Consider the following 27,372-nt stretch of genomic DNA (forward strand, 5'->3'; position numbering starts at 1 on the left):
TATGCATTACTAAAATTCCCTGTGCTTCTCAATTCTGGCATTCCCAGTTTTCTTCAAGATCTCCAAAGGGATAGATTAGATGGACTGCTTCCTACTACACTGTAAGCATACTTTTAGAAATATTACACAAGGATTAGAATCATAGAAAATTAAAATACAGGAAGAGGCCATTCAACCCAGACTGCACCACCTTTCTAAGTAAACTGTCCATTGAATCCCACTGCCCCACCCCATCCTCATAATAATAATAATACTCCTTGCATTTGATATAGCATCCCTCCAGAGAGAGTATGCATTCCATTCCAACAATATATCTCTGGGATTTCTATATGTAGGATGTGTAGGTAGGATAAATGGAAATCTCAACTTGGTTTGGATACTCTTAAGCATAGTGATGGGTTTCCGCATGTGTTAAGACAGCCAGCTGACCCCACCAAAAATATATAGCCCTCATCACTTCTTCGAGACTCCTCAAAGGCATTCACAAAATATACTGTAAAGTGAATTGACTGTATATTTTGTGGGTGAAACTCAGCAGCCAATTGCACACAGCAGTGTCCCACAAACTGTCATGGATTGAGTGACCACTTTTTTTTAAGGGATTATTAACCCTGGAATTCACCAATCAACTAACAACTGGGTTCCTATTTACTGCTAGGTGAACAGAGGCTTGTGGAGTAAGGAAACTTGTCTAACGTTTCATCCTGCCTGGGAATAAAACCCAAGTCCTCTTGTCTGCGAGGTGAATGCTCTAACTATTAAGCTATAGGACTCCATAACCTTTCAAGCCTTTTTTTTCATGTACCTGTCCACTTCCCTATTAAGCCATACAATGTTGCATTTTCAAACATGGCAGATGTTCTTAATTTCTGAAACCTGTTTAAATCTATGATACAAAGGACCCCTTTTATCTATTGACACTTTCTTGTATTTTCTGTAAATGAAAACCTCTGGGAAAATGTGGAATTATGAAGCTTTTGTTCTGCCAAATCTGAGCCAGTAGATATGGTGCAGCAAATGTATTTTGACATTTATACTTGAAATAAGCAGTCTGTGGTTTTTCACTTCCCACTTTCAAAACCCTTTTAAAAATACAACACATTTGCTTTTGGTCATCTCTGCTTTTCCTGTTTGTTGCTCATGTAGATGCTACTCTTCAGAGTAGTCAATGTAATTCCGAAAGTAATAATAAATAATGCTTGCATTTGATATAACACCTTATCAAGTCTTCGAGACATCTTAAAGCACTTCACAGAATATACTTGAAAGTGAATTGACTATTTCGTAGGCGAGAATGTGGCAGCCACTTGCGCACATCAGGGTCCCCCAAACAGTCATGGATTGAGTGACCAATTTTTTTAAAGGTTTACCCCCAGAAAAGCGATCTGCCAATCGCCTAACAACCGGGTTCCTACTTTCTGCTAGGTAAACCGGAGTGTGGAGTACGGGAACTTGCCCAACATTTCGCCCTGCTGGGAATCGAACCCAGTCTCTCGCTTGCGAGGTAAATGCTTTAACTACTGAGCTGCAGGACTCCGCATGTAGCGGATTAAAACCTTTTTCTCAATATTCCAATCTGGTCACTGGAAGGTGTGTAAGAGCTGCCTAGAGTTTATATTTCTCTTTTCAATACCATTTTCACACAGGGAATAGAAATTGGAAGAAATGTAAATCCTGGATTGCCAACTTGTCCCCTGCCAAGGGAAGTTTGCTGCTGAAGCAGAGCAATCTCCAAGTTCCACTGAGTCATCAACTGTCTCGCAGGTACGATTTTAAGTTTGCTAACCAAGTTTAATGGCAGTTGAGTTTTCTTTCCAATGCCATAGCAGGTTTGAATCACTTCCCACATTCTCATATTGTTCAGTATAGACTACAGAGGGCAAGCTGATATGTTAATTTGCATTTTTTAAAATGTACTTTTATTAGGCAGAACATTTCAAGTGTGACTTGTCATCACTACCTGTTAGTCACTGCAGGGTTTCTGGACTCTTGAACATTAACCAGAATTTAAAAAAAAACTTCTAATATTATCAAGCTGAGCAGCCCTGAAACATAGCTGCTGTGCTGTCTCTTCTTATTGTGGACAAAGCCACTTCAGTCAGCATTTGGTGTCTGTTGAGAAGCAGAACATGGGGAATTTGACACCCGAGTACCTGATCAAACAAGTTTGTTTTCACCTAGCCTGATCGTTTAATTTAAAACGCAAGGGTATCCTGCTATCCCTAAGTTTACCATCTTGTGAGAGAGGCTTTGAGGTCAATTGCTAATGTTCATTCATTAAACTATTTGGCAAAAAACAATCAGACTAAGAAAATTACAAACTAACCTATCCATAGTACCAGAATTGGATAGAAGACATGTTGCACTTTTGAAGTTCCTGTCTTCAGGTATCATTCAGGCCAGACAACGATCCATGATGGGGAATGAAGCCAATTTCACTGTATCTTTACTAAGATGCTCACCTGTATTTTATTTTCCCTTTCCAATCGTCTTCCCTTAGCCCTCTGCTTTTCAAATACTTGGTCGTCCTCACAAGAAATGTTTAAAATCTAAAACCAAGAGACCAATCAGCTTGAAATTTTAAAGAACCTCGCCTCTTTGTTGGAACAGTTTTAAATAGAAGGTGCTTTCAGTCAGCATATCTTAAGCAGCTGTACACTGTGGGTTTGGCTGGATAAGAAAAGGGCAAAAATGGACTGTACAAATGCTCACCTCAACTCAACCCACTTCTTGCACCTGACTTTTGATGGATGGAGGGGGAAGAAGACAAAATGCACGTAAAGGAATTCTGCACTTTAGGAAATCGCTGTACACAATGGCAAAACTGGGCTCTAAATAATTCAGTTGCTATGACATGTTGTCTTACTGGTTAAGTTCTCATTACTAATATTCAAGATCCCAAACTGACATCTTGTAAATGGGATTGGTCACGATATCACACAGAACGAAGCCAGCAGGGCTAGTTTATCGGGAGAACTTGCGCGTAGCTTTGTATGTACTTGGCACGATCAAATATTGGGAGGTTTCCATTTCAGCGGTTGCCAAGTTCTCTGCTGAACCCCACTTCTTACTGCTTCCACAACTCTTTGTCATAAAGAGGCCAGTCAGTTTTCGATTTCGTCGTTCTCCCCGAGACTGCTGGAATTCTGAAAAGTGAGACTGGGATGTTACATCATTTAAACAATGAAACAGAGAACAAAGGTAGAACGCTAATTTTAATTAAATCTAAGTTTTGTAATGTACACACACAACAAATACACTAAAAATAAGGTGATGTAGTTTTTACCCCCAACACAAGAAAAGGTATGAAAACTATTTATATAAGTTTTGTGAGTGGTAACCAGAGGATAAATAAATGCTTGTTGTGTGCAGATGATTGTTGTTCAAAGGCCTTTTAACATCAAATATTAAAGGTCTAAATGGTAGAATCAAACAATTGTTTTTGCATAATTGGCAAAATCAATTGGTTAACTACTACAGTGTTAATATTTATCTCCAAAAAGTAGACATCCAATTTTTGTGGCCAAATTTATTCCCTCCTGATTCTTTGCTGGAGTCTATATGGGTGTTGTTCACTCTTCAGTATTTCATCCCAGTCAGGACCTGTGACTTTCTACACTAAACGCTGCCATTACCTGCAATTGAGCATTTTAGACTTAAGATTTATCGAAAACATCATGCTCCACAATGAAAGCAATGAATACAAATGAGAAAAGAGGCGTTACCTAGCAGCAAAAGTTCAGTACCTGATTAGAAAAGCAAATTCAAGAATTTCAGTTAGCATAATTTAAAATGTAAACTTTTAAAGGTAACATGCACCTCCATCTGTCATCACATTCTTTACTGGCAGCAAAGCATGGACTCGTTCTAATGGAATTCACGAGTGAGCACACCACCATGTTGGGTTATACTGGTGATCAATAATTATTACTATTATTATTAGCTTGCTTTAATACCTGAACAGCAGACAACATTAATGACAGCAAAACTGAAAAGGGACCAGCAGAATTAAAATGCACAGAATGGTAATTTTGTGAGTATTGATTGGCACAGCAGATCAGCTTAGATATCCCATGTGTGTTGCAAAACATTGCTTCTTAAACAGATGCCAATGAACCTTTCAATTATAGTATATAACTAATGAGCAACAATAAAAAACTTTCATTAAATGTCACAACATTTTACAAACTACCAATTATGCTATTGTAACATATAGTGCATATAACATAGAACGTGTAAACAAGCTGTGTAAATGTGATTAGCAATTCTATGCAACATTACCTCGAATTAGCAGGTGTCAGCTTTGTATTATACTTGCTAATATAGTGTATGTCAGCCTGGCGGAGTGGTAGCACTCAAGCCTAGGAGTCAGAAGGTTGTGGGTTCAAGAATAAAATGTTATTGAATGCTTTGTAAATATCATACCCATATGTTTCAGAAAGCAATCCTATTATTGCTAGTGCTGAATGCGGTAAAAAGAAAAATTGCTGGATAACACCAAAAAAATGCATTTATATAGCACCTATTATATCGGGAGAACATACCAAGGCATAACCACCAACCTGCCAGAACATTCAGGGGCTGAATTCCTCACACACTCTTGAAAAGAGCTATCCAAATCAATCCCGCTCTCTCCCCATAGCCCTGCAAACTTGTCTGCCCCAAATAATTGTCTATTTCTCTCTTAAAAGCTGTTATCGAGTCGGCTTCTACCACCCTTTCAGGCAATGCAGATCCGAACAACTCGCTGTGTGAAAAAATTTCTCCTCACCTCCCGTTTCTTTTAACAACTATTTTAAATCTGTGTCCTCAGATTACCAACCGACCTACCAGTGGAATTAGTGAATGACTAAACTGAATGTGATCAAAATAGTTTGAATCAGGTGCCATACCGCAAAGCCCCGTCACCTTAATTGATCACATCAGTGACAACGCACTTTAGAAGAAAATTAAACTTGAATAAAATATCCACTAATTTGAATACCTGCAATAAGATTCAGCCATTATTAGTGGTAAAGAACTTACGGGAAGAGATGTTTGAGGAACCACTAGACCCATCCTGGTCTTTCAGATAGTGAGCTGCAAATCGTCCACTATAGTCTCTCACATTTGTTTTGGCACCTGTTCAGGAAAAGGCAATATTAGACAATGCATTTACAAAACAATTCGCAAAAGCTACAGCGATGAAGTATTCATTAGTTTCACTGACACAATTTAGTGTTAATGGATGAAGGAAAAAATTTCATGTTAAGCAACAGCTGGCTGGAACCTAGTACTTAATATGTAATAAAACTACAAAAGAAAACTTATTTAATTACTTTGCTGGAAATAATTTTAAACCATTAATAAAAGTACAGTACCACAGTATATAGGAAGTGCAGTTGAGTGAATAGCTTTCTCTTCAATACTTTTTTCACCTCTTTATATTTCCTGAACTGGTTCAACTAGCACTATGTGCATCCTTCTACAGTATTTTCTCCCCACCGTCCCTCCTCCCTGCTGTCTCTTACAAAATCAAGGCCACGAAAATGGTTTTAAATTTAGAAACAGAAAGACAAAGGCAGTATGTTAAATGTGCTAGTCACACTGGTTCAGTATAGGCTTCTGATCCAGTACAACAACAAGGCAACTAAGTTGAGCTCTGCCTTAAACTAGGCCTAATCCATACCTAACCCAGGAGTACTGGAGGAGGTCTGAGTTCAAAGCTGAAAATGGACCAGTAGGATCATCCCTCAACTTGAGGACAGATGGGCAAGAAGAAAATGTAAAAAGTGAGAGGGATCCAGAAAAGAGGTTAAAACAGGGAAAGGCAAATAAAGGGGATTCCTCCCCACCAAGATATTGTCCATACAAATAATTTGGCTCCTTGGCAAAGATATTGATGTACATAGTTATGTTTTACTAATATGGGCATAATACAACAGATAATACATGGAAGGCAATGAATACCTCTCACTGAATTAAAATAGAAGAATTTAGATGGTGCAAATCATGAAAGTAACATTCAGATTCCAAACAAAGTACTTAAAGTAGGCTAAAATCTAAGTAGCTAAAAGACAATCCATCACATATACTATGAGTACTACTTGGTAAATCAAATCATTCACTATTGAGTCTACGTACAGTTCAATAGGTTAAATGGGGGAGCTACTGTTGTGTGCACCTGTTGCAGCAATGAGTCTTGTCCTCAGATCATTACGTCCTGATGGAGGAGGGAGATCAAACCACTGCTCCATCACCCATCGCTGGCATTAGCAGATAAATTGGTAGCGATGCAAATAAGATACAAACTTTTTTTTAGAAACAATGAAGATAAAGTGACAGTAAGCAGTGTCCTGATGCTAACACAATGTACACGGACTTAAAGATTGGAATTAGAGCAAGTTTGCACTCAGCTGAATGTGATCCTTTGACAGCACCTGGAATTACATACAGAATCACTGCTAGGAATCACCATCATAATGAAAAAGTTCAGGTGGCATCAAACTGCAAAAGTGCCAACAATTTACCTTCTAATTATGGAGGAATCTTCAACAATTTATTTATAAAGTACTGTACGTTTAGAAAATAGGGTTTATGTAGACATCAGCAGTGCTACATAATTGCAATAAAATTCCTATCACATCACACATGCCAGGCTGCGCAGCAAAGCTCAGCACCTGTAGTGGGAAACAAACAGTGATAATGCAAAATTTCAATTCAAAATTCTTAATTAAGTTTGTTAATATCTTCTGAATATTAATTTCAGCCTTATTACAAGAATTATAATAATACAATCTTAATCTCATATCATGGGGACAAAAGGTAACATTTTCAGTACATTGTGAAACATTCACATCAACAAGATGTGATACTAAATGTGCAAATCAGAAACTTACCATAGTTATTGATTAAAATGTCCATGATGTGTGTATGGGAATGAAGGGCTGCTATATGTAGTGGTGTGTAACCCTGAGAAAATAAATAATTATTTTTACTTCTATTTGCTAATGCCATGACAGTAATGTACCAAATGACTTTTTTTTTAAAGACAAATAGGATACCTTTTATTTAGCTGACTACTAGATGACAAGCACTTTCACTAGATATCAAATCATGAAAGGGGGGAATATTGCCCTTGAAATCAGATGAATAAAAGGTAATTTATTGTATGATTTAATTCTTAATTTAGCACTGTAATCAAAATATCAAGTCACATAGAACTGGTTTCTCAAAGATCTTCAATACAAATGAGGCAAGTTTTAATTTTGCTGCTACAGAAAACATCCTGTGTTTGAAAGTGCTTGTAAATAAACAAGAAAAGGTTTGCCAGCCACACCACGTTTCAACATTAATTGCATTGGAACGTTTGCTTGGGAAAAAACAGTTTATGCTCCATTCTGAAAACTAGCGTTTGAACAAAAACCTTTTTCCCCCCATTGAGTCCCTTTCAGGTTTATAGAAAACTTGCAATTAATCCCAGTTGTAACATTAGATGCAAAATTAGAACATTCAAACAATAATTTATCCTCCACACTATAGCGGAGTTGTCCAATAGGTTAGCTACGAGCCACATGTGGAAAATTGGGAATCCAGATGTGGCTAAATTGCATTTTTGATTAGTAAATAAAAAATGAGAAATAGACCCCGCCATTGGGCATGTGATCTCAATTCTCCTTCTCGCACGATGGTGCATACTTTGATCTTTTTGTATGGTTGTTGGTAAAATGGTAAGACGAAAAGCAGTGTGTGTGTTTTTTTTGATCATTGTGATTGCTTTACTTCCTTGGTTACTGCTGATTGGTGTGAAACACGGGTGAAAACCTTGTGAAAGAAAAATAAAGAGAAGACACGCCCCTACTCTGCATCCATAACACTGGGGGAAGCTGCTTGCCCTTTGCCATGACACCATGACTGAGACACAAAGCTAGAAGCTGTAGTAAGATGCACGGAGTCTGATAAATCCATGCCAGAATTCCAAACTTTGGTGAAAAAGAATGGAAAATTTTGCACTGAATGGTGGTAGATGTTTGTTAAGTGAATATACATTGAAACATACATGTGAAATACCTGTATCGTGCGAGTGTCAAAAGGTGCGTTCTACTAAAATTAGTGTGTGTGGGTAAAACGGTGTCGCAGCAATCACACTTGTGGTTATTCAGCGATTTCTATTGGACAACACTACACTATAGTACAAAGCACAATACATTTTATAAACAAAAAGCAAATATTTTCTTAACATACTTTACACCCTTAATATTGCAGTGATATGCGATGAAAAGCAAAATAAAGTCAATTATCAAATAAAGAAGCAAAAAAAATGACAAAAAGTCATGCGATACTCACTCCCTACAACAGAAGCGAAAGACAAAACGATCATCACAAGTGGGGAGGGAAATAAAAAAAGTTGAATCAAACAATTGCTCTTTAAACAATTTCATTTAACACTTTTGAAAAACATTGTTCCATTTTGAGCCTCATTCCTGCTTCCCCCCCACCCCACCACATTTTAAGATTTTCAGGATCATCATTAGAAATATTTTGTGCAACTTGCTCTAATGCCCGTAACATCCTAATGCCTATACAACATCACCCAACAGGGAGAAGTGTAGTTAAAGGGGGTGCAGAAAATGTCCACTTCTACCCAGGCAGCAGTGTTAAAGTAGGCTTGACCACTATTATTCTCACTCAATCCCACTGGCCAACTGCAGATCGAAATCAATAATTGTGGCTTCAATTAAAACTAGATTGACACCATCGTATTTAAATTTGATTGAAATCATGGTACGTTTTAACAATTTGGGAGTAATCTCTTCTCTTTGTACTTTGGCGGTGGAGAGAAGAAAGGCAACAAGTGCAGCTGGAAAACAGCTCTGTGACACACCATAAGTTACTTCTAAGAACTATGGAAGAGGATCTTCCAAGTCAAAACTTCCCTTCTCTCAGAGACCAAGTCAAGACTGAGAGGCTCAGCCACTCAGCAAAGGTTGAGAGTGAACATTAGCCAACTCAAACGTTAATATAGGTCAGAGATTGACCCCGTACTATTGTTGGTTTTAAATGTCATTTACTGAATATGTAGCCAATTGTAAGATTTGTTGTTTAATTTGTCATTCATTAGTTCTTGGTTCCCACTTTCAAACATTTACGTTCCTATTACTAGATTGAAACATAAGGAACTTAGTACCGGCTATTATTTCTACCAATTAAAAAAGCACTTTGAGGACCCACAGTTGTCAATGATAGTGTGCTCTGCGAAATATAAGAAATAAAATCATAATCACAATCTAAATTTAACAACAAAATCTGTGATTCATGCAAATAAATAAGAAGTTTGTTTGATTTGACTTACATGCTGCATTTATCCATCGATTAGCAGGGAGCAAAGAAAGAGGGAAAAAAAATCAGTTTTTTTAATTCATTGCAACATTATGCAATACCACAAACTAAAAGAATGGAATAAACATCTTAAGTGTATGATGAGTTCTGTTCAGCTGTCTCTGCTCCATCTCAATGATCTCCATACTCCATACAAGCCTGATCGGTACTTGGCTCTTGATGCTCATGGTTGATTGTATGTGGCCAAAGCAATATTCATTTCCTTAATTTGCCTTCTGCAATTCTGCACATATGTAATTCATTTCCATTATGTACAGTTTAAGTAAAAATTATGTAATTGTACTAAAACAAAGTAGGTGTGCGATTCTAATGAAAAATACGTAGAGTGCTTCAGAGTGAAACCTTTAAAGGTCAAAGTACACTGCTTTTTCCCATAGGGGAAAGAGAAGCAAGAAATGAAGACTTCAGATGTGGGATGTTGCTGTGTTTATATTTCCCAATTGAGATGTGCTCTTGGCTCTCTGGTGTCCTGGTCACAAACATCTAGCTTTAATAGCAGATTGTAAGATTAAGAACCAGTAAGAATTAGTTACTGTAGGGGTTGAACTGGGAATGATCAAACAATATTCTAATAAAGAATAGTGATTAATGATTAGCATCAATCCTCATTTGTATTAATAAATGCCTAACTATTATTTACCATTTTTACCTTGCCAGAAACAGTGGTTGTAAAAACAAAATGTACTGGTGAGCTGATTCACAGCCAAATATTAAATGTAAAATTGCAGAATTGGATATGATTTAATATAATTCAACTAATTTTTGAATAAAAACAATTTAGATAGGAACAACTTCATGCCAATCTCCACGATCAGATTTTATTTTTTTGTGTAACAGTCAAGGCTTGCAACAGGAAAGCTTGTAAATCATTTCTTTATTTGAGTCTTACAAATCAGGAATAGAAAGAATTAGTTGGTTAAACTTTCAAACTACTTGAAACGGAATGAAAAACATAACAGCTTTGTTTCGATCTCGCATAATTCCACTGTTCTGGCTCATAAAACATCTGTAAATTGTGGCTTTCTGTACATAAATCTATAGATTGAGTATTGTGCTTCCATGGATTCTGACAACTGAATGCAACTGGTAAATTAGAAACAAAAGGCTAATGTGGTTTTGTTTGAACATAGCTGTACACTTGACCAGGTTGTCAATATTGCATCACATCTTGGGCAAGAGAACAAACTGGTCACACATCTAATAACATAGAAAATATACTTCACATCCTATTCTTAATTACCCTTTTTTAAAAAAGTAGTGATGAATTTAAAAACATTCACCATTAAAAATACTGCAACATTTGCAAATGACACTTTATGATGACACTCACTTTTTGGCAAGACTAACAATAAAAACGGATGCTTTGCAGGTTTAAAAGAAAGTAAACTAATGTTTTGAGTTTTCACAGATTAACTAGAGTTTGCACAGCAGAGGAAGGCAGCATATGGAAGGCTAATGTGGTTGAGCACATAATAATAATCCTTGCATTGGATATAGCGCCTTATCACATCTTCGGGACCTCTTAAAGTGCTTCACAGAATATACTGAAAAGTGAATTGACTGTATATTTTGTGGGTGAAACGCAGCAGCCAATTACTCACAGCAGTGTCCTACAAACAGTCGTATAGGAGAGAACTAAAGTGCAAAGTTTTCTAATAAACGTGTAAAAATGAATTCATATAATACTGTAAATGGGTTTCACACTATAATCTGAAAGTCATGGGAGCCACAGCATACCAAAGGACACAAGACTGTCTGTTGAATAGCTACTAAAGATGGATGTAAATCTTAGAAAACAAGAAAGCTTAGAAAGAAAAATATCGGACAAAAGATTCTTGCTAACACATTTGGCTGAGTAGCATATTATTTGGAAGGCGGAAGAATTACCTAAAGGTATTTTAGTTATACTGTATTTTAAAAGATTGAACAGAGAAAGAGGCAACTCACTGCTCTGCTGTTGATATCGACACCAGCCATTATTAACAGGAGCGCCATGTCCTCTTTGCCATGTTTAGCTGCCCAATGTAATGCAGTCTATAAAAACAAATAACTTCATGTTAGAATACCAACAAACTTGTAACTAATAATATAATTACAGTATAGTCTACACAACACAAGCGTTCAACAAGTGTTACTGCATGCTTATTTGTGTTGTTCTTAGCATCAGAGATGAAAGTGAAATTTGAAAATAGCTGGAACAGTTCAACTTTTGAGGCACTACGCTATTACCATTGGTTGATAGAATAAGAATTGCAGTGTTTGTATTTCTTGGTAATGGTGTGAAAAACACTACCTAATAAAGAGAAGTGAAGCCTACAGTGAGTACTTCCATTACTACAGTATTCTCCACATGTATTGTAGAAAGAAATCAAAGACCACCACCCACTCTTACTCAAGTTCACTTGAATTAACGGCCTTGCAAACATTCTCTCTCGCATGTGAGAAACGTTTTCAAAATGTTAGAATGAGGTTAAAAGAAAAAAAAGGGAACAGGGACAAAAAAAGCAAATAGAGGCATCGTTCTTAGAATGTTTATTTAAATAGCATTTATTTTAGTGACTCGGTGCTAATATTACATTAAATTAATTATAGCATCAGAGTGCATGAACTAAAAACATGCAGAGACCCAAACGAGTATTTGAATAAACCTACCAGGACTCTAACAGTTATAAAAGATGGAAAGCCGCGGGGAAAACTTCCATTACTAGTAACTTTGTAGCTCGCTACCCTGGTACTTTGAGCATGTTCAATTTAGCAAATCATTTCCTCTCCCATGGAGATCCACAAATTCAAGACTATTTTTACAGTATAGTGTATTGCTAAACCAGCCAACTTAATTTCAAATCTCTGATTCCAACACCGATATATCCTTCCAATACTGTGAGGCAATAACGGAGATGCAGAACTAACTTTTCTCTTTCATTAATTTTGCATTTCATCTACACTCCTGCGACAGATCATTCATGCCTAAATAATTTAATAAATAAACACAAGTATTTCTGTGCCACACAGAAACACGTTGTGGATGGACACTGTGTATTCCTCTGCTTCACCAAAACAGTAACCACTTTTTCACACAAGTTTTAGTTTTTCTGCATTTTTGATCCAATTTGTACTATATTTTACACTTGTGGTATTTACACTAAACGTGTTTTTCTGAAAACTAGTCCAGATTGTGGCAGCAAATCAAACAGAAAACAGCCTCCCTCGTACTCTGCAATGTTGTGTGGATGATTGTGGCCTTTTCTTACATTTTATTTTCTGTTTCCACTGGCGGGTGTGCAGGGCTATGGGGAGAATGCGGGGAGAATGGGATTGATTTGGGAAGCTCTTTTCAAAGAGCCAGTACAGACACGATGGGCTGAATGACCTCCTTCTGTGCTGTATAATTCTATGATTCACATAGCACCAGCTTAAAATTACCGCAGTATTCACTTTCTTTGCACTTTTTATATCTGAATGAGATTTATAGATTTTTTTCCCTTGAATTAACATTAATGGAGATTCAAATATCAATTTGCACCAATTTAGAGATGATATTCCAGTCACATAATTTACACCTTATTTGCGTCATAAGCATTCACTAATAACTGTATTTTGCTGTAATACAGTTGCAAAACGCAATAGAAAATACGTCAAAAACTGCACCAAAGTACAAATTATTCAAATTCAAACAAATTAAAGGCCGAGTTTTTTGTTAAAAAAAACTACTAATGCACAAGACTGAATAAAAGCAGGAATTAAAACTTCTACTGTAACAAAGGAATTTATAAACTTTTTAAAAGCAGCATTCTGAAAACTTTTTGCTATTGTACAATAATATATAATCATTATTTTAAAATAAAGGCTAACATTTACCAAAGCGCACTGTTGCTGATAACCCTATGAAACGTGCCTGCCTATTACCAGCTGATCAGGTTATCTTTTCCCTGGAGCCCATGTGTTTGTAGTGCGCCGTCTGTTTCATTCTGGATATTTCCCTGAATTTGCCAGCTGCATAGGGAGTGTACATACGACATTTCCTGCACATTCGGCCAAGCTAATTACAAAACAACAAACCAAGCGTGCCTCAAATGAAGCCAAGGTGTAAGTGCCTGTCAGGGCTGATGATTGATTATGTTTACTGCGACCCATCGGCTGCTAGGAACAGGGCCCCAGTTATACTCCCAGCCAGTGTGAATGTCACAACTACAGCGTAATATTTATGTNAAAAAAATGATTTTAGTGAATGAAAGAAAATCAAGGTAATTGCGAGGGACTCGTTAGACACCCATGAGAAGAAACATCCACTACCAGGCGATTTATTTTCACGAGACATTATTATTACCATCACATCATAATTGAACATATTTTCTAATTGTCTCCCGCTAATCTAAATATACAATACGAGCTGTGTTTTGGACAGCGATTTATACAGTTTTACCCTAAGGTGTTGAGTTTGGTTGTTGATGCATGTGGCAAAGACATTACTGAAAGAGTATAAGATAGTTTTAGGATTCATTTGCACACTTATATATGAATACATATTATACATGTATCTGACCATCATAGCCATAAACACTTTCTCTTGCACACTTGAATGTTTTTGGAACTTCCCCCAGAGGAAAGAGAAAACCACAAGAGCCCCCTGAGCCATTCACATGCCCCCTATTGGCTAGTCCGAAAATAATAATAATAATCCTTGCATTTTGATATAGCACTTTTCACGTCGGGAGGACGTCCCAAAGCGCCTCACAGAAGACACTGTAAAGTGAATTGACTGTATATTTGTTGGCGAACGCGGCAGCCAATTGCGCACAGCAATGTCCCACAAACAGTCGTAGATTGAAAATGACCAATTTATTATTGTTTTTGGTTTTTGGAGGGATTATTATTAGGCGTGTGGAGTAAGGAAACTTGCCCAAGGTTTCGCCCTGATCTGCCTGGAATTGAACTCAGGTCTCTCGCTTGCAAAGCGAGTGCTCTAACCACTGAGCTACAGGACTCCGAAAATGGCATTAGAGGTCAAAGTATCCACAGTTCAATATTCAGGAGGGAAATCTAGAGTATGTATTCTTCAATTGGAGGGAAGCACTATCATCTAATCATATCAAACCTTTCCATTATATTATAATTTATGAACAAGTATATCTTAAACTGAGTTCATCAATGAGTTTTGCCCAACTCCATGTGGATTGTATGTCTTTGCAAAAGAGGCTGATTCAGTACGAATGATCTAAGGGTAGCAAACCACATCTTCTGTTTAGTTTCTTAACAGCCAAGTCTTCAGATTTAGGCTAACTGGGTACCAGTTTTTGCAGACTTCCCAGGGCAGAAGGTCTGCCTTGTCTGGTAGAATGAGTTACAGAATCAATGATTAAAGCTTTGGGATCTCCAAGTGTGAAAACCATTATCTTCTACATAAAGGGGAGAATTACAAAAGCCTCACTTGAGCAGAGCCCAGCAGAGTGAGGAAGGAACTGAGTGAGGTGGAACAGAGTGAGAATTCTGTTAAGGAATTTGGTGAGGGGGAAGGCGGTGCAGGTGTTGCAGAAATTGTGAGATGTTTGCCTTCCAGGCCAAATTTTGAATGGATTCATCTGCATTAACTGAAAGCTAGTAGACTCACTCAAGGCTGAAGTGATCAGCCTTAGCAAGCGACTGGCTATGCACCAAAGTATTAGGGAGGGAGAAGAGTTTATGAATGATGTATTAGAGAAGACCTTGCTGGGGGCACAGTAGAGGAGTCCCCGGTACCTAGAGGAAAGGATTGGGTCTCTGTTAGGAAAGGGGCCAGAAGTCGTGGTCGGCTAATGGAGCAGGAACGGACATCCCTGGTGCTCTCCAACAGTTTTTCTCCTCTGGAGAGAGATGATATGGAAACCCAAGTGATGGCTGAGACAGGCAAGAGAGTGTGGTGCACTGAGGCAATCCAGCAGCCTGCCAAGGAAGGAGGGAAGAGAAAGAGTAGCAGACAAGTTGATATTAGGGGATTCGACTACTCGGTTCACAGATCGCATTCTGTGCAAGCCAGACCGCCAGGAAGGTGGAAGGCGAACTAGATGGACCTTGGTTTTTTTGCGTCTAGCATTTCTTATGTTCTCTGACAGAAAACAAACCCAGTTTTCATTAGCACAATGCTATTTTAGATAATAATCTGAGGACGTTCAGTATACAGCAACATTTTATGTAAAAAGATTCAACAAACCATTTGTTTCTTAAAGCAAAAAGTTCAAATAAACTCACTTCATGAATATTTTTCTAATTAGCAAATGTGGATTATACTTACAAACTTTTGTCAAGCAGTATCAAAAAAAGGTATTTTTTGAACATTGGAGAAATTGGCCATAATTCACAAGTTTCCAGAAGATGTGCATTCAGGAAATAAAAGGAAAAACAAGTTATTAGTCAGAACACACTTTGTTTTCAGTACAGTGCATATAAAAAATTTAAACTTCTGAAAAACGCAGTGCTTGGACGACAGACATCATTCTAAACCCAATTTGTTTTTCATGTTTGCCTTTTAGCAATGATCATTGGAGACTGAGAAGGAATGGGAACCTTTGTTGATTTTTTCTTCTGTAACCTGTGAAGGCAAACTAGTGTCTCAACTACTGTCTCAAATGAGATTGCTAACTTAGACAAGACAAGACTGGGTATTGGACTATGACCTTCCAGGGTATAGAAATTTGTGTTGCACTACAAAATAAATTTGTGTCTTCACTACAAAAGTCCTTTTCAATATCTTAATTTTATTTAGACTTTTTAAAAAAGAACATTCTAATTCTTTCTCCTAAACCTAAACTTCAAAAAACATTTATCTTTTTTTCAGCTTCCATCACGTAGTTTGGGGAAAAAACAGCCTTACACCTAATGACCAAGTCAAGATATTGAAGAAAGACATTGTCACATCATATATTCTGCACAACCAGGTCAATCATTGATTGGCACTAGGCGAGATCACAGGATGAAAAGAAAAAAGATTTTTTTTAAAAAAAAGATAAACAGAAAAAAAATCATAACTAGTTGGGTGCGTCTGTCGATAGCATCTTAAGTATTAAGAAAAAGATTGCATACTCTGACTCTTATATGGGGTCAGAGTGCCAGTACCATCACTTTGTCAATCAAGAAACAAGCACGAGAGCACAAGTCATTTTGTTTCTCATCAAATTGTGACATTATTCTGAAATAATTAGGAAAGTGCATTCTCTGAAGCAGAACTTAATGACTGAAATCACTGGTATACACAAGAATTTAAGCATCTTCAATATCACAGTTCATCTATACAGTAAAAATAGCATTAGAATGGTCATTCGCATTGCGTGACACGACTCCAAAGCTGATCACTGAAAGAATACATCAAAGACCAAGACAGACACTTGCTGAACTTAATTCCTCTCAACATGAGGTTCTCCTACTCTTAATGTAGATTCTCTTTTATCTATTATTTGCAGATTAATTGAAAGACCAGGATTATCCTTGCAGAAGCTATAGGAACCAATAATCTTTCGCACATCAGTCACAACTATGTATTTCGTCAGCTACTGAGGTGGAGCTGGTTTGCTGTGCCATCACGCAGAAGGTGATTTTTAAAAAAAGTTATTTTTTTACAGCTAACACCCTTTTTACTTAAATTCGAGTAAAAAGTGTTAAGGTTTATTTTAAATAACTAAATTCTGTCGAGTCACAACAGAAAGGGCAAAACAATGTAAACCATGTTTCTCTTAAATCTAAAAATAATAAGGACTTCGGGGAAGACCCTGCATCAAAACAGAATCATTGGCTGGAGAAGCCCTTTTATGGGACAGAAGAGGGCATGATTGGTTTCAGCTTTGTGTGCAGCTGCTGATGTTCTCAAAAACAGCCCTGGCTTTGCCAGCAAGTGCCAAACATTGAAAAAGTTGGTAGAAATAAAGTTTGAGGATATTTGTATTGAAAAGCTAGGCAACACCAACAATATAAAACAATCTAAAACAGTTTGAATTTTTATTTCTTACTATCAATATATGAATAAAAATGGATGGAGACGGGAAGAGTCAAATTGCGATTGATTTGACAGCGAACTCCAGTCATTCACAAGCGGTTTCGGACTGTCAATCAGTAAGGGGCGGAGGAACAGGGAAGAAACAAAGGAGGGAATCGTGACTGATTGACAGCTGGAGTAATGGGTGCCCATCCATTCACAAGCACGTTCAGGCTGTCAATCACCTGGGCAGGTAGAGAACTTTGGTTAACTTAGGACGGCGCTTAAACCGGACAAAACTGCCACAGGCGTGTCAGGCTTAAGCGGCTTCCACTGTATTTACCAAGGATGAATATATTTACTCATGTTTAAAGTAGGTTACAAGACGAGTTGAATTACATGTCATATGATTTTCCAAAGTGGTTAAAATACATGCGTCAGGATTCCCTGAACACAAACAAACCTGAAAAAAAAATGTTAATCGGCAGGCACTTACCCCCTGATATTGGTCACATTGTTCCAACATTGGATGCCAAATACATCACATCCATTCCATTCCCAGCAGGACAGGAAAAAAAAAGAGCAAAATACTTTTCAGTGAGGAAGCTATATACAATATATGTAAAGGAACAGAAGAATAAATATTCCTGAACCATCAGAGATTGAGACAAAACATGCAAAAATACATTAAAGGCCATCATTATTGTAATACTCAGAATGCATTACACACAAAAGTTTCACATTAAGAACAAGTTTAAGTACATATTGAATACAGATTTCTTCTATTTACAATGTACAACAATGTTTATACACGCACATTTTACAGGTACATGGGAAAATCTGAGAAATGAAACAAAAATTCAATTGGCTACCAACCTCTAAATAGCAAGATAAATAATTTACATTCTTGTTCTTCTAACATACACACTTCAGTACATTAAACAGAATCTTGTTCAAAGTCACAAATTGTAAAATGCAGTAAAACACACTCAAGTGCTTTAACGTCTAACTTATGATGAAATAACAAGCTGATTGGGATATAAACTAAGTGAACGTGTAAAGTAAATTCAAGATAATGGATTCAGCATTCCAAGCAAGCGGTAGAGTATGAATGATGTCACTTACAGAGGTGAAGTCCTAAGGGTTTTCAATCAAGAATATATGCAAAATAAAAATAAAAAAACAATACCTTTATATATTATCGAGGTCGCATACAAAGCATATTACCTGCAGTTACCTGCACATTAGCATAAACATGCTATATTTAATATCCCATTTAATGTGGCAAACAGATGTTGAATTTGCACATTAATTCCTGTAAATCAGACACCTGTCCAGAACACAGTAACTTATTTGCATTAAAAAAGTACAATGCACATGGTCACGCTTCAGTTGTGAAATTCTTCCCCTTTTCTCGGTCAATTGAGAGAATACACCTCCCATCACTGATCACCTTATATTTAAAGCTATAGATTGTGATTTATTTATTCACTGAGCCACTGGGAAAGTTCCCAACAATTCTTAATATGACAAATGTCAATTTTAATAGATATTTAATTAAGAGTTATATGCATTTAAAACAAGTTTGTGGAATGTAAGTTCAAACATGTAAAAACACATTTTATTGGTTAATCAATGATTTTGTATTTTGGGAAAAGGTGTCAATTTTTAATTCATCTGTCCAATTTATAAAGAGGTAAATTTGCCTCATCGTCTACCTTTTTCACCGCCAGAGATGGATCCTGACTGAGAAGATCAGTCAAAGCTGCTAACTGTCCACTTGCTGCACACTTCAGCCATTCCTTTTCCAAAGGATCCAACTGTAAAAATGAACCAAGCAGAAGTACAGCCCATTTAAAGCACAATTCTTAAAATCAATGAGAATGTTATCCTACACACAGATCAGTTTTAATGCAACCCAATGGAGTACAATTCACAAGAAAATGCTCCAGACTAACATACCCAAATTTTGAGGATGACTGAACAGCCCAAGGTGTTGGAACTTCAGCACACTGTACCACATACTGTCATAATGCTGAATAGTGTTCATAACTCCCACCTACTGAGCTCCTGATCTCAACCACAACATGAAGATGTGGCAAGCAGTTGCCAGGCACTTTCCCACAGCAAAGATGGAAAATCTGAGCCTCATCAGCCCAGGCTACTTCAGTGTACCTCCTGGCAGGAAACTCCGCATTGGGATAGTAATGAGATCAGGTTTGGCCAGGATAGGGCATAACACAGGAACAATTGATAGGAATAGGAAGAAAACTAATTTAGAAATAATACATAACAGGAAGCCTAATTTATACTTCAGCCACTATCAGCCACAATCTGCAAATAGAAGAGTCTAAGACAAATGTGACTTTTTGCTGTACCATAACCTCAAATTCCACAACACACTAATAATAATGATTATGGAGTATTGCTTTAAGAGCAAGCAGAGTCATTCTTTTTCCAGTTGCAGTGCTCCAAGGATCAAATAGCGTGTTTATATTACCAAGTCTATGCCGCAATATGTCCAGGATAGATTGCTGTCTCGCATGAATGGTGAAGTAGAGACCCACCCACCCCACCATTGGCGGGAGAGCCTTCAGCCACTCTGCGCCCAACCTCTGGAATTCCATCCCCAAGTCACTCCGCCTCACCCCCTCCTTAAAGTCCCCACCTCAAGACCCCCCTCTTCGACTATCCCATCGGCCACCACCCTTGCCCTCCCTTACCCCCCCAAACCCCAGTTCGGGTCTGAAATGCTGTACTCTGTCCAGCGCCTTGGGACGTCCTCCCGACGTGAAAGGCGCTATACAAATGTAATCTTGTGGTTGTTGTAGTAGAAATCCAGCTGAATTATGCACTTCAATCTCATCAACATGAAAACTTATTCTTTGGGGTATGTTTCATACTGGTATGAGTTTGGAAGCACTGCAATGTAAACTTGGCAAGATCCCAAGCTTGTTTTGTCGACTGTTTTAAACAGTGAGCCTTCTGTCTGCGTGGATTTTGTTTTCAGAGATGACTCCGCTTATGGACATGCAAGTTCTAAAGACCTGACCTGCCAGGAGGGTTTACATTATGTAACAAATCATAAATGTTAATTGTTCAAAATTACATATACGTACCATTAATATGAAACTAATCCTCTTCCCATTTTATAGAATGATTTCACTTTATGTTTACTTCCCTGGCATGTCTACCTCTTCCCTGTTCCATCTCATCAGTTTCTTACTTGATCACTTTGAATGCACGTGTACGTGAATGGCAGTCAAAACACACAATCCTTACTTTTCGACTCCCGCTGAGAAAGAGCAATGTGAATGGAGACAATCCACCTCATTCAGTATTCAAAACAGACATTGCACTAGCATGCTAATTATGCCAACTCTGGTATCCGTTTGGAGTACTAAGCTTTCTGAACTCTGGCAATGTCTGAATAATATGCTCTCAAAAGTAGTTCTGAACATTCAAGGTTGTGCCCATCCTTATACAGAACCACATCAATAGCACAAGCTAGTCCACAATCAGAAGGGGAAACTTCAGTCTAACCTGAAGCACTTCAATGCCAGGGCAATGCCTCAAATTATTAGAAACTAAAATCATAAATTTTAGAAATGTCAGCTTTTTGAAATGCTGGACTGTGTAATGTAACACTACTTGAATCAGAGTGTTACCGCAGAGAAATAGGCCATTCTGTCCATCTAGCACGTACTATTTTATGGCAAAAAGTTAGTGACCCATTTTCTCAGCCACAATTTATTACCAAAAACAGGGTATGATTTGTCCTAGACTGTCCTGACTCAGACATTGGACTGAACAAAATACAAGAATTATATTTCTTGTATCCTGGCAGGGCGAAATGTTGGACACGTTTCCTTACTCCACACGCCTCTGTTTACCTAGCAGTAAGTAGGAACCTGGTTATTAGTCGATTGACGGATCACTTTTGCGGGGGGTAATAATTCCTTCAAAAATATTAATTGGAATATAATATAAAATGGTCACTCAATCCACGACTGTTTGTGGGACACTGCTGTGTGCAATTGGCTGCCATGTTTCGCCCACAAAATATACAGTTAATTCACTTTACAGTATATTCTGTGATGCGCTTTGAGACTTTTCAAAGACATGATAAGGCGCTATATCAAACACAAGGATTATTATTGTATTTAGTAAATTTAGTTGAAATGGATGACAAATCTGATGAACAAATTGCAGCTTCCACCTTTGATGGCAATATTAGAGGTACTTACAAAATTACAATAGGGCAAATTGCAGTTTTCTGAAATAATCTTACATCATAAAGTTTTTTTAAAATCTGGAAAGCTCTTCTGGAGCAATTCCAGAAGTCTATTTGGATAAATACAAAATAGAGGTGAAATTACAGAGAGAACATCTGAAAGCTTGGCTAAGAGAGAAATGCCCCACTGTGAATAGGATTAGTCAGTCATGCAAACAAGATCAATGCTGAGGATTAAAAACAATTAAAAAGACTGTATGAAATATGGTACTGTTGGTCCTAACAAAATATAAACAAAATATAAAGCCGGTTGTTCTCTGGAAGGCAGGAATTCCTTTGAAGAATTATTCAGTTTCTTTTCTAAATTAGCAGACACCCGACCCAATCATGCCACAATATGTCAGGTTTCAATTACTGAGCACCAATTAAGGCACAGTGACAGGTGTGATTTACTGTACCATTCATTGACTTTCCAGCAAAATACAAAATCGTATATAGCATTTTTCTTCAGCCTGGAACTGGTGATAAAGTTTTGTAATCCCAAATCACTGCCCTGTTTTTACTGTTCCTTGGAAACTGGAACACTTCCAGTTTGCAAGCATGCTCCAATTTACAACTGACAACATAAAGCAGATTGCCTGTGAATTGGAATCTCATGGACCCGCTGATATTGGTGCTCCGTAGAACCCATTTCAGTTGGATTGAAGCCCAAACTAAAATCTCCCTACAACCACCTGTTCCAGAAGCTTAACAAAAATTGAAAAAGGTAACCACCTCAGTGGCTGCTGAACTACAGAAAATATTAGGATGGTTGCAAAATGTACAAATTCTGTTAAAATAATCTCTTTCCTCCTCTGCAGGCATTTGACTGATATCCTACATCTACTTCATGTTTACCAAATATTCTGGCACAATCAGAAACTGCTTTGTTTTCACATCTTGAACTTTTCTTCCTTTCCCCTCCTTTACAACTTGTATCTGTAAATTAATGTCAGATTTGGTGGTGTTCATATTTCGATACAACACATTTTACTAGCATATAAGCAAGCGTTTAAGAGTAGACCGACCAGTGGGGCAAGAAGGTGAAAGGACATCTCCTTGACCACTCTCCCATTAAATCTAATCAGAGCATTGCCCAAGCTTTGTGGATGTATTAACAAAACAATCACAACTGAGGAAATTTAAATGTTGTCGATCACAACTGAGTATGTTTAAATGTTGCCTTGAAATTTAATTTCTCCACCCATATCCAACACTGACAGCATAATTATCCCACAAATGACAGGATTGCCCCCTACTCAAATGCTGATAGGAGGCCAAGGTGGATCAACTAGGGTAGTCATTAGAAACCTAAAGCTGGGGAATATTCCCACCTCTGATGTAGTGTGAACCTTGACATTCAGTGTTGGTAAAACTATTTGACTAGTTTGTAGCGGAGGGGAGGAGCATTGCAATCAAGTCTGGATTGGTTGTCATCCAAAAATATCTACACATGTAAACTTCTATTGGTATCGCTGTACAGCAATCCGGGGCTGAAACCGTGGTGGATTCAGTGTCCTCTCTAACCACTGGGCTAAGATCAATGTTGCAATTCCAGTTAACCCATTTCGGATCACACAGAAAAGACTGGGGATCAAACCCAAGACATTTCCAGACAGCAATGCTCACTGAATAAATTTGCTAAGCCATCAGTCTGAAACATCTCATTTAACTATACCTGCACAATCTTCAGATTTCACTAGACATACATTGCTCGGATTAACAACACAATAGTAACCCTACAGTTACCAACAACAACTCTGTAATAAATTATTTGAAGAGAATGTTTACCATCAAGTATGGTGAAGAAATCCAAAGCCATCTTTTTTCTCTCCACAGTTTTACCAATCTGTTTAAACTGGATAGCAGAACTTCAATCCTTCAATATTCACGGCTCGGCTCCACTGAATGAATAAACCTCACCTTACACATAGTACTGCACTTGCAATGATTATCGCAATGACTGGAAAGTCTTTGGTCAGTGGTATGAAAACATTCACCACTATAGGCCAAGTGCAGGTTTTATGCGAAAGGCAAAGCTTATTTAGGTGCCACTGGTTGCAATGTGTCATTTCAGTGGAAAAGGAAATACAAACAAATACGAAATGAGTCAACAATAAAAGAATTAAAGATGTTGCAGAATAGAAGTGAAGAGCAGAAAGAGAACAGAATAAAACAGAAATGAATGCAATATGATAAAAGGAATGACAAAAATATTCAATCTATAAATAACTTTAAGGTCAAACAATTATACCTTAAATTTGGTCTTTCATGTTTGGAAAGATGTCTTGAATAACTTCAGAGAATATACTGTAAAGTGTAGTGACTGAGGCAAACATAATAGCCAATTTTGCGCACAGCAAAGTCTTACAATAATAAACCTTGCATTTGATATAGCACTTTTCACGTCTTCCAGATGTCTCAAAGCATTTCACAGAGTAGACTGTAAAGTGAATTGACTGTATATTTGTGGGCGAAATGCGGCAGCCAATTGCACACAGCAGCGTCCCACAAACAGTCGTAGATTGAAGTGACCAATTTATTATTGGGTTTTTTTGAGGAACTATTATCAGGCGTGTGGAGTAAGGAAACTTGCCCAAGGTTTCGCCCTGCTGGGAATCAAACCCAGGTCTCTCGCTTGCGAGGCGAGTGCTCTAACCACTGAGCTACAGGACTCCACGACAAACATCGATGATGTGAGTGACCAGTTTTATTGGGGGATTGTTGTCCAGAACACAGGGAGAAATCTCCTTCTCTTTTCAATATAGTGGCATGGAATCATTCACATTCACCTGAACAGGTAGATGGAACCTCAGTTAATGTCATAGAAGAACAGCACCTCCAATATTGCTGCATTGCAGCATCAGCAACATGGATTCCAAGCCACACTATGAGGCTTGAAACCACAACCTTCTGACTTAGAGATGAGAATGCTACCAAATGAGCTAGGCTGGCATACCTCTTCAATACCTTTAACACAATGTTTGAAATGAATTAGAAACTGATGGGAAATGGCAATTTCCTTGGATTTAAAACAGGGTGTATTCACTAAAACCTATATCACAGAAAAAATGTGCAAAATATTGTAGTTTCACGCTCGGCTTGTAGGCAAAGACTGGCCGACAAACCAGTTTCAAAGCAGTTGTTCCCCATTTTTAAAATCATGTAAACTTTGCAAGATATACATCAGCAAAGTCCTGCCTGAAAACTTTCCTCTTTGAGCATGCTTACAGCCACTTCCCCCCACCTCCCGGTTCGGAATCAGGCTCCGCCACTGTTAAGTGCTCTGAGACGTTAGCCTGCATGGTGGGCGCTATATAAGTGCAAGTTGTTGTTGTATTTTAGGGAAAAAAAAATAATCACTTTATTGGTCTCTTAATTAGCCAACTTCAAGATAGTTTTTTGTAATTCCCTTGACTGTTTTAATTACAACTGATTTTTCATAATTGGAAGTTTTACATAAATTACAAATGAACAAAAAATCACGGCATGACTGAAAAGAACATAAAATCAGATATAAAGTAGGTTGTTGGCAGTATCCCAGTCAGGTTTAGCTTTTGTCCCTGTCTGATGGATTCTTGCATAACATTATTATTGACAGAGTTAAAGTATTAGGGGCAGTTTTTGATGTGCCCAGTAATAAGATCTAATTTGCTGATCATTTTTTGCAATCATAGTTGCTTTAATGTCACCACTTTAGTGTAATTGCTTGTTGGAATAATATACTGCACATCCATAAGGCCGCTTTACACATTCCCAGAATAAAATTTATTCAGTATCAAGGGATTACACCGAGACTTATTCACTGCATCCCATTCAGCGACGATTGACCCAATGCTAATGAAAACAGATCCTGGCGGACTATTAACAAGCTTGGCTCATGCCTTTATGATGAATGATCTTTCAAAATCTGTACCCGTGCAAAGCTGATTTTACACTTACTGTTCTAAATATATTTCAAAATCAATAAGTTAATAAATCAATAACAAATTCAGGACTTGCTCACAAAACAATGTTTACCTTTTCCCTGTGTAAGTATAAAGAGTGTTTACAGTGGTGCCAAAACTCAGTGCGACACTCATACTCCAATTTATGTGTCTGTGCATGCTTACTTCAAACAGCCCATTGAGCAAGTGACTGACTGACTTGACATTTGCTTTCCATGTAAGCACCTTCAGATGTCTACCATCAGATGTCTACAAAGGTACTTTCAAATATTCTCTACCATTCTCTGCTAAGTATTCTCAGATGTTTGCTTTACTGGGTTAGTCTTTTCTTCAGATCACCACATGTTAAAGATGAGTTACATGAATTGAACAGTATTACATAATAGGGAGCTCAATGGACATAGTAAGAGCATTATATTGAAAGTAAATGCTGATTAGAAATGTGCTAACATAGCTGTCATCACTCAAAAGTTTGGATGAGATCATAAAAGCAAGAGTGAAGCTCAAGCAATTTAGGTAAAGGGATTTCTTAATTACAAAATCTGAATGAGAAAATGACTGTTTTCATTTCCAATTCGTAGAAGGTGCATATAATGAGTCATGTCTAGATAACAGTAAGAATGAAATATTTTGTGTGTTCACAGCATAATTTTCAGCTATAACAATCAAAATATCCAACTCCATTTTGTTGTAAACAACTTTGATCAAGTTAGTTATCATAGGGAGAATATAAGAGGGTATGGGGACAGCAAGGAATTGGGATTACAGTAGTAAGAATTTTTACATGAGGTACCATCAATTTAGTTTGAAGGGTCGAGTGGCATGATGTAATTTCTATGATGAGAACTGGAACTTCAATAAATACTTACAGCAACAGATGCCGACTCGATACTTCCATCTTCAAATTGATTCTGGTCTGAATCGTCCTAAATGAAACAAAAAATACAGCTATAAAGATTTTCACTTAAGTACATCACTTATTTTACGGTTGAACTTTTATTACCTTCGTTTTTGCCAAATGCCAGCAACAGCTATGTCTAATATATATAAAGTAGATTTGCAAAAAATATACAGGACATTTAATACATTGCAAGTTTCAAATCCATCAATATAACAAACGCAACACTCATTTAGAAACACTAAAAAAAATTGTAGCTTTTCTGTGAGGTCGCGGTATGCTAAAGGATATTCCTCTTTTAATTATAACTCTATATTTTAGTTTTCCTGTGACGCACATTATTCTCCGACCAAGAGCTGGTGGCCAGATTTCTACCTATCCCAAGGAGGTAAAAACAGTATTCCAGAATTACTCAAATCATCCTTAATTTCTCTCCAATTTCCTACTCAAACCATCTCTTGAAGCAAACTATTCTAGTGCATGACTCCAAAGATGCTGGGATGCAAATATTAGTGGGTTAATTTTCACACAACCAGCAATTCTGATCATGTTCTTTTCCAACATCAATTCAATCACGCTTCCAGCAAAGGTCCCCCAAAAGCATTCAGAAACAAGAACCCTATTTGGAGATACTAAGGCTAACTGCGGAACCTGCATTACAACTATCAGATGGGATTAAATATGGGACATTAATATTAAATGTGTATGTTAAAATCAGTGTCCATGAAAAAATTGATGACACTAATGTTCAAAAATGTGTAAACACAAAAATGTAAACGTATATGGTCATTTTTAAAAGGAAACTGACCAAGATTTTCCCATTAACCTCCTTTTGCAAACACTGATTGTACTGGTAATCAGTTGCAGATCTATGGGTTGAAATAATTTAACCTAAATCTCTTAACTTGGCTGTTTTCCCCTTACAAATGCTAGC

General features: G+C 37.4%; 1 protein-coding gene across 1 annotated transcript in view; it reads right to left on the reverse strand.

Moving 5' to 3' along the window:
- Positions 1 to 1,498: 1,498 nt before the first annotated feature.
- The window catches only part of LOC103191352 (ankyrin repeat domain-containing protein SOWAHB), a 35,573-nt gene continuing 9,699 nt past the window's right edge, over positions 1,499 to 27,372 (reverse strand). The window contains exons 3-11 of the mRNA XM_042341895.1: positions 26,410 to 26,466; positions 19,039 to 19,140; positions 18,445 to 18,457; positions 13,434 to 13,438; positions 11,326 to 11,412; positions 9,332 to 9,334; positions 6,879 to 6,951; positions 5,026 to 5,121; positions 1,499 to 3,146 (exon numbers count right to left, since the gene is read on the reverse strand). Of these exons, the coding sequence (XP_042197829.1) occupies positions 2,965 to 3,146; positions 5,026 to 5,121; positions 6,879 to 6,951; positions 9,332 to 9,334; positions 11,326 to 11,412; positions 13,434 to 13,438; positions 18,445 to 18,457; positions 19,039 to 19,140; positions 26,410 to 26,466 (618 nt within the window). The 3' untranslated portion in view covers positions 1,499 to 2,964. The remainder of the gene's footprint in view (positions 3,147 to 5,025; positions 5,122 to 6,878; positions 6,952 to 9,331; positions 9,335 to 11,325; positions 11,413 to 13,433; positions 13,439 to 18,444; positions 18,458 to 19,038; positions 19,141 to 26,409; positions 26,467 to 27,372) is intronic.

Source organism: Callorhinchus milii, unplaced genomic scaffold (genome assembly GCF_018977255.1).
Source record: "Callorhinchus milii isolate IMCB2004 unplaced genomic scaffold, IMCB_Cmil_1.0 Scaffold18, whole genome shotgun sequence".
In the NCBI taxonomy this organism is placed as follows: Eukaryota; Metazoa; Chordata; class Chondrichthyes; order Chimaeriformes; family Callorhinchidae; genus Callorhinchus; species Callorhinchus milii.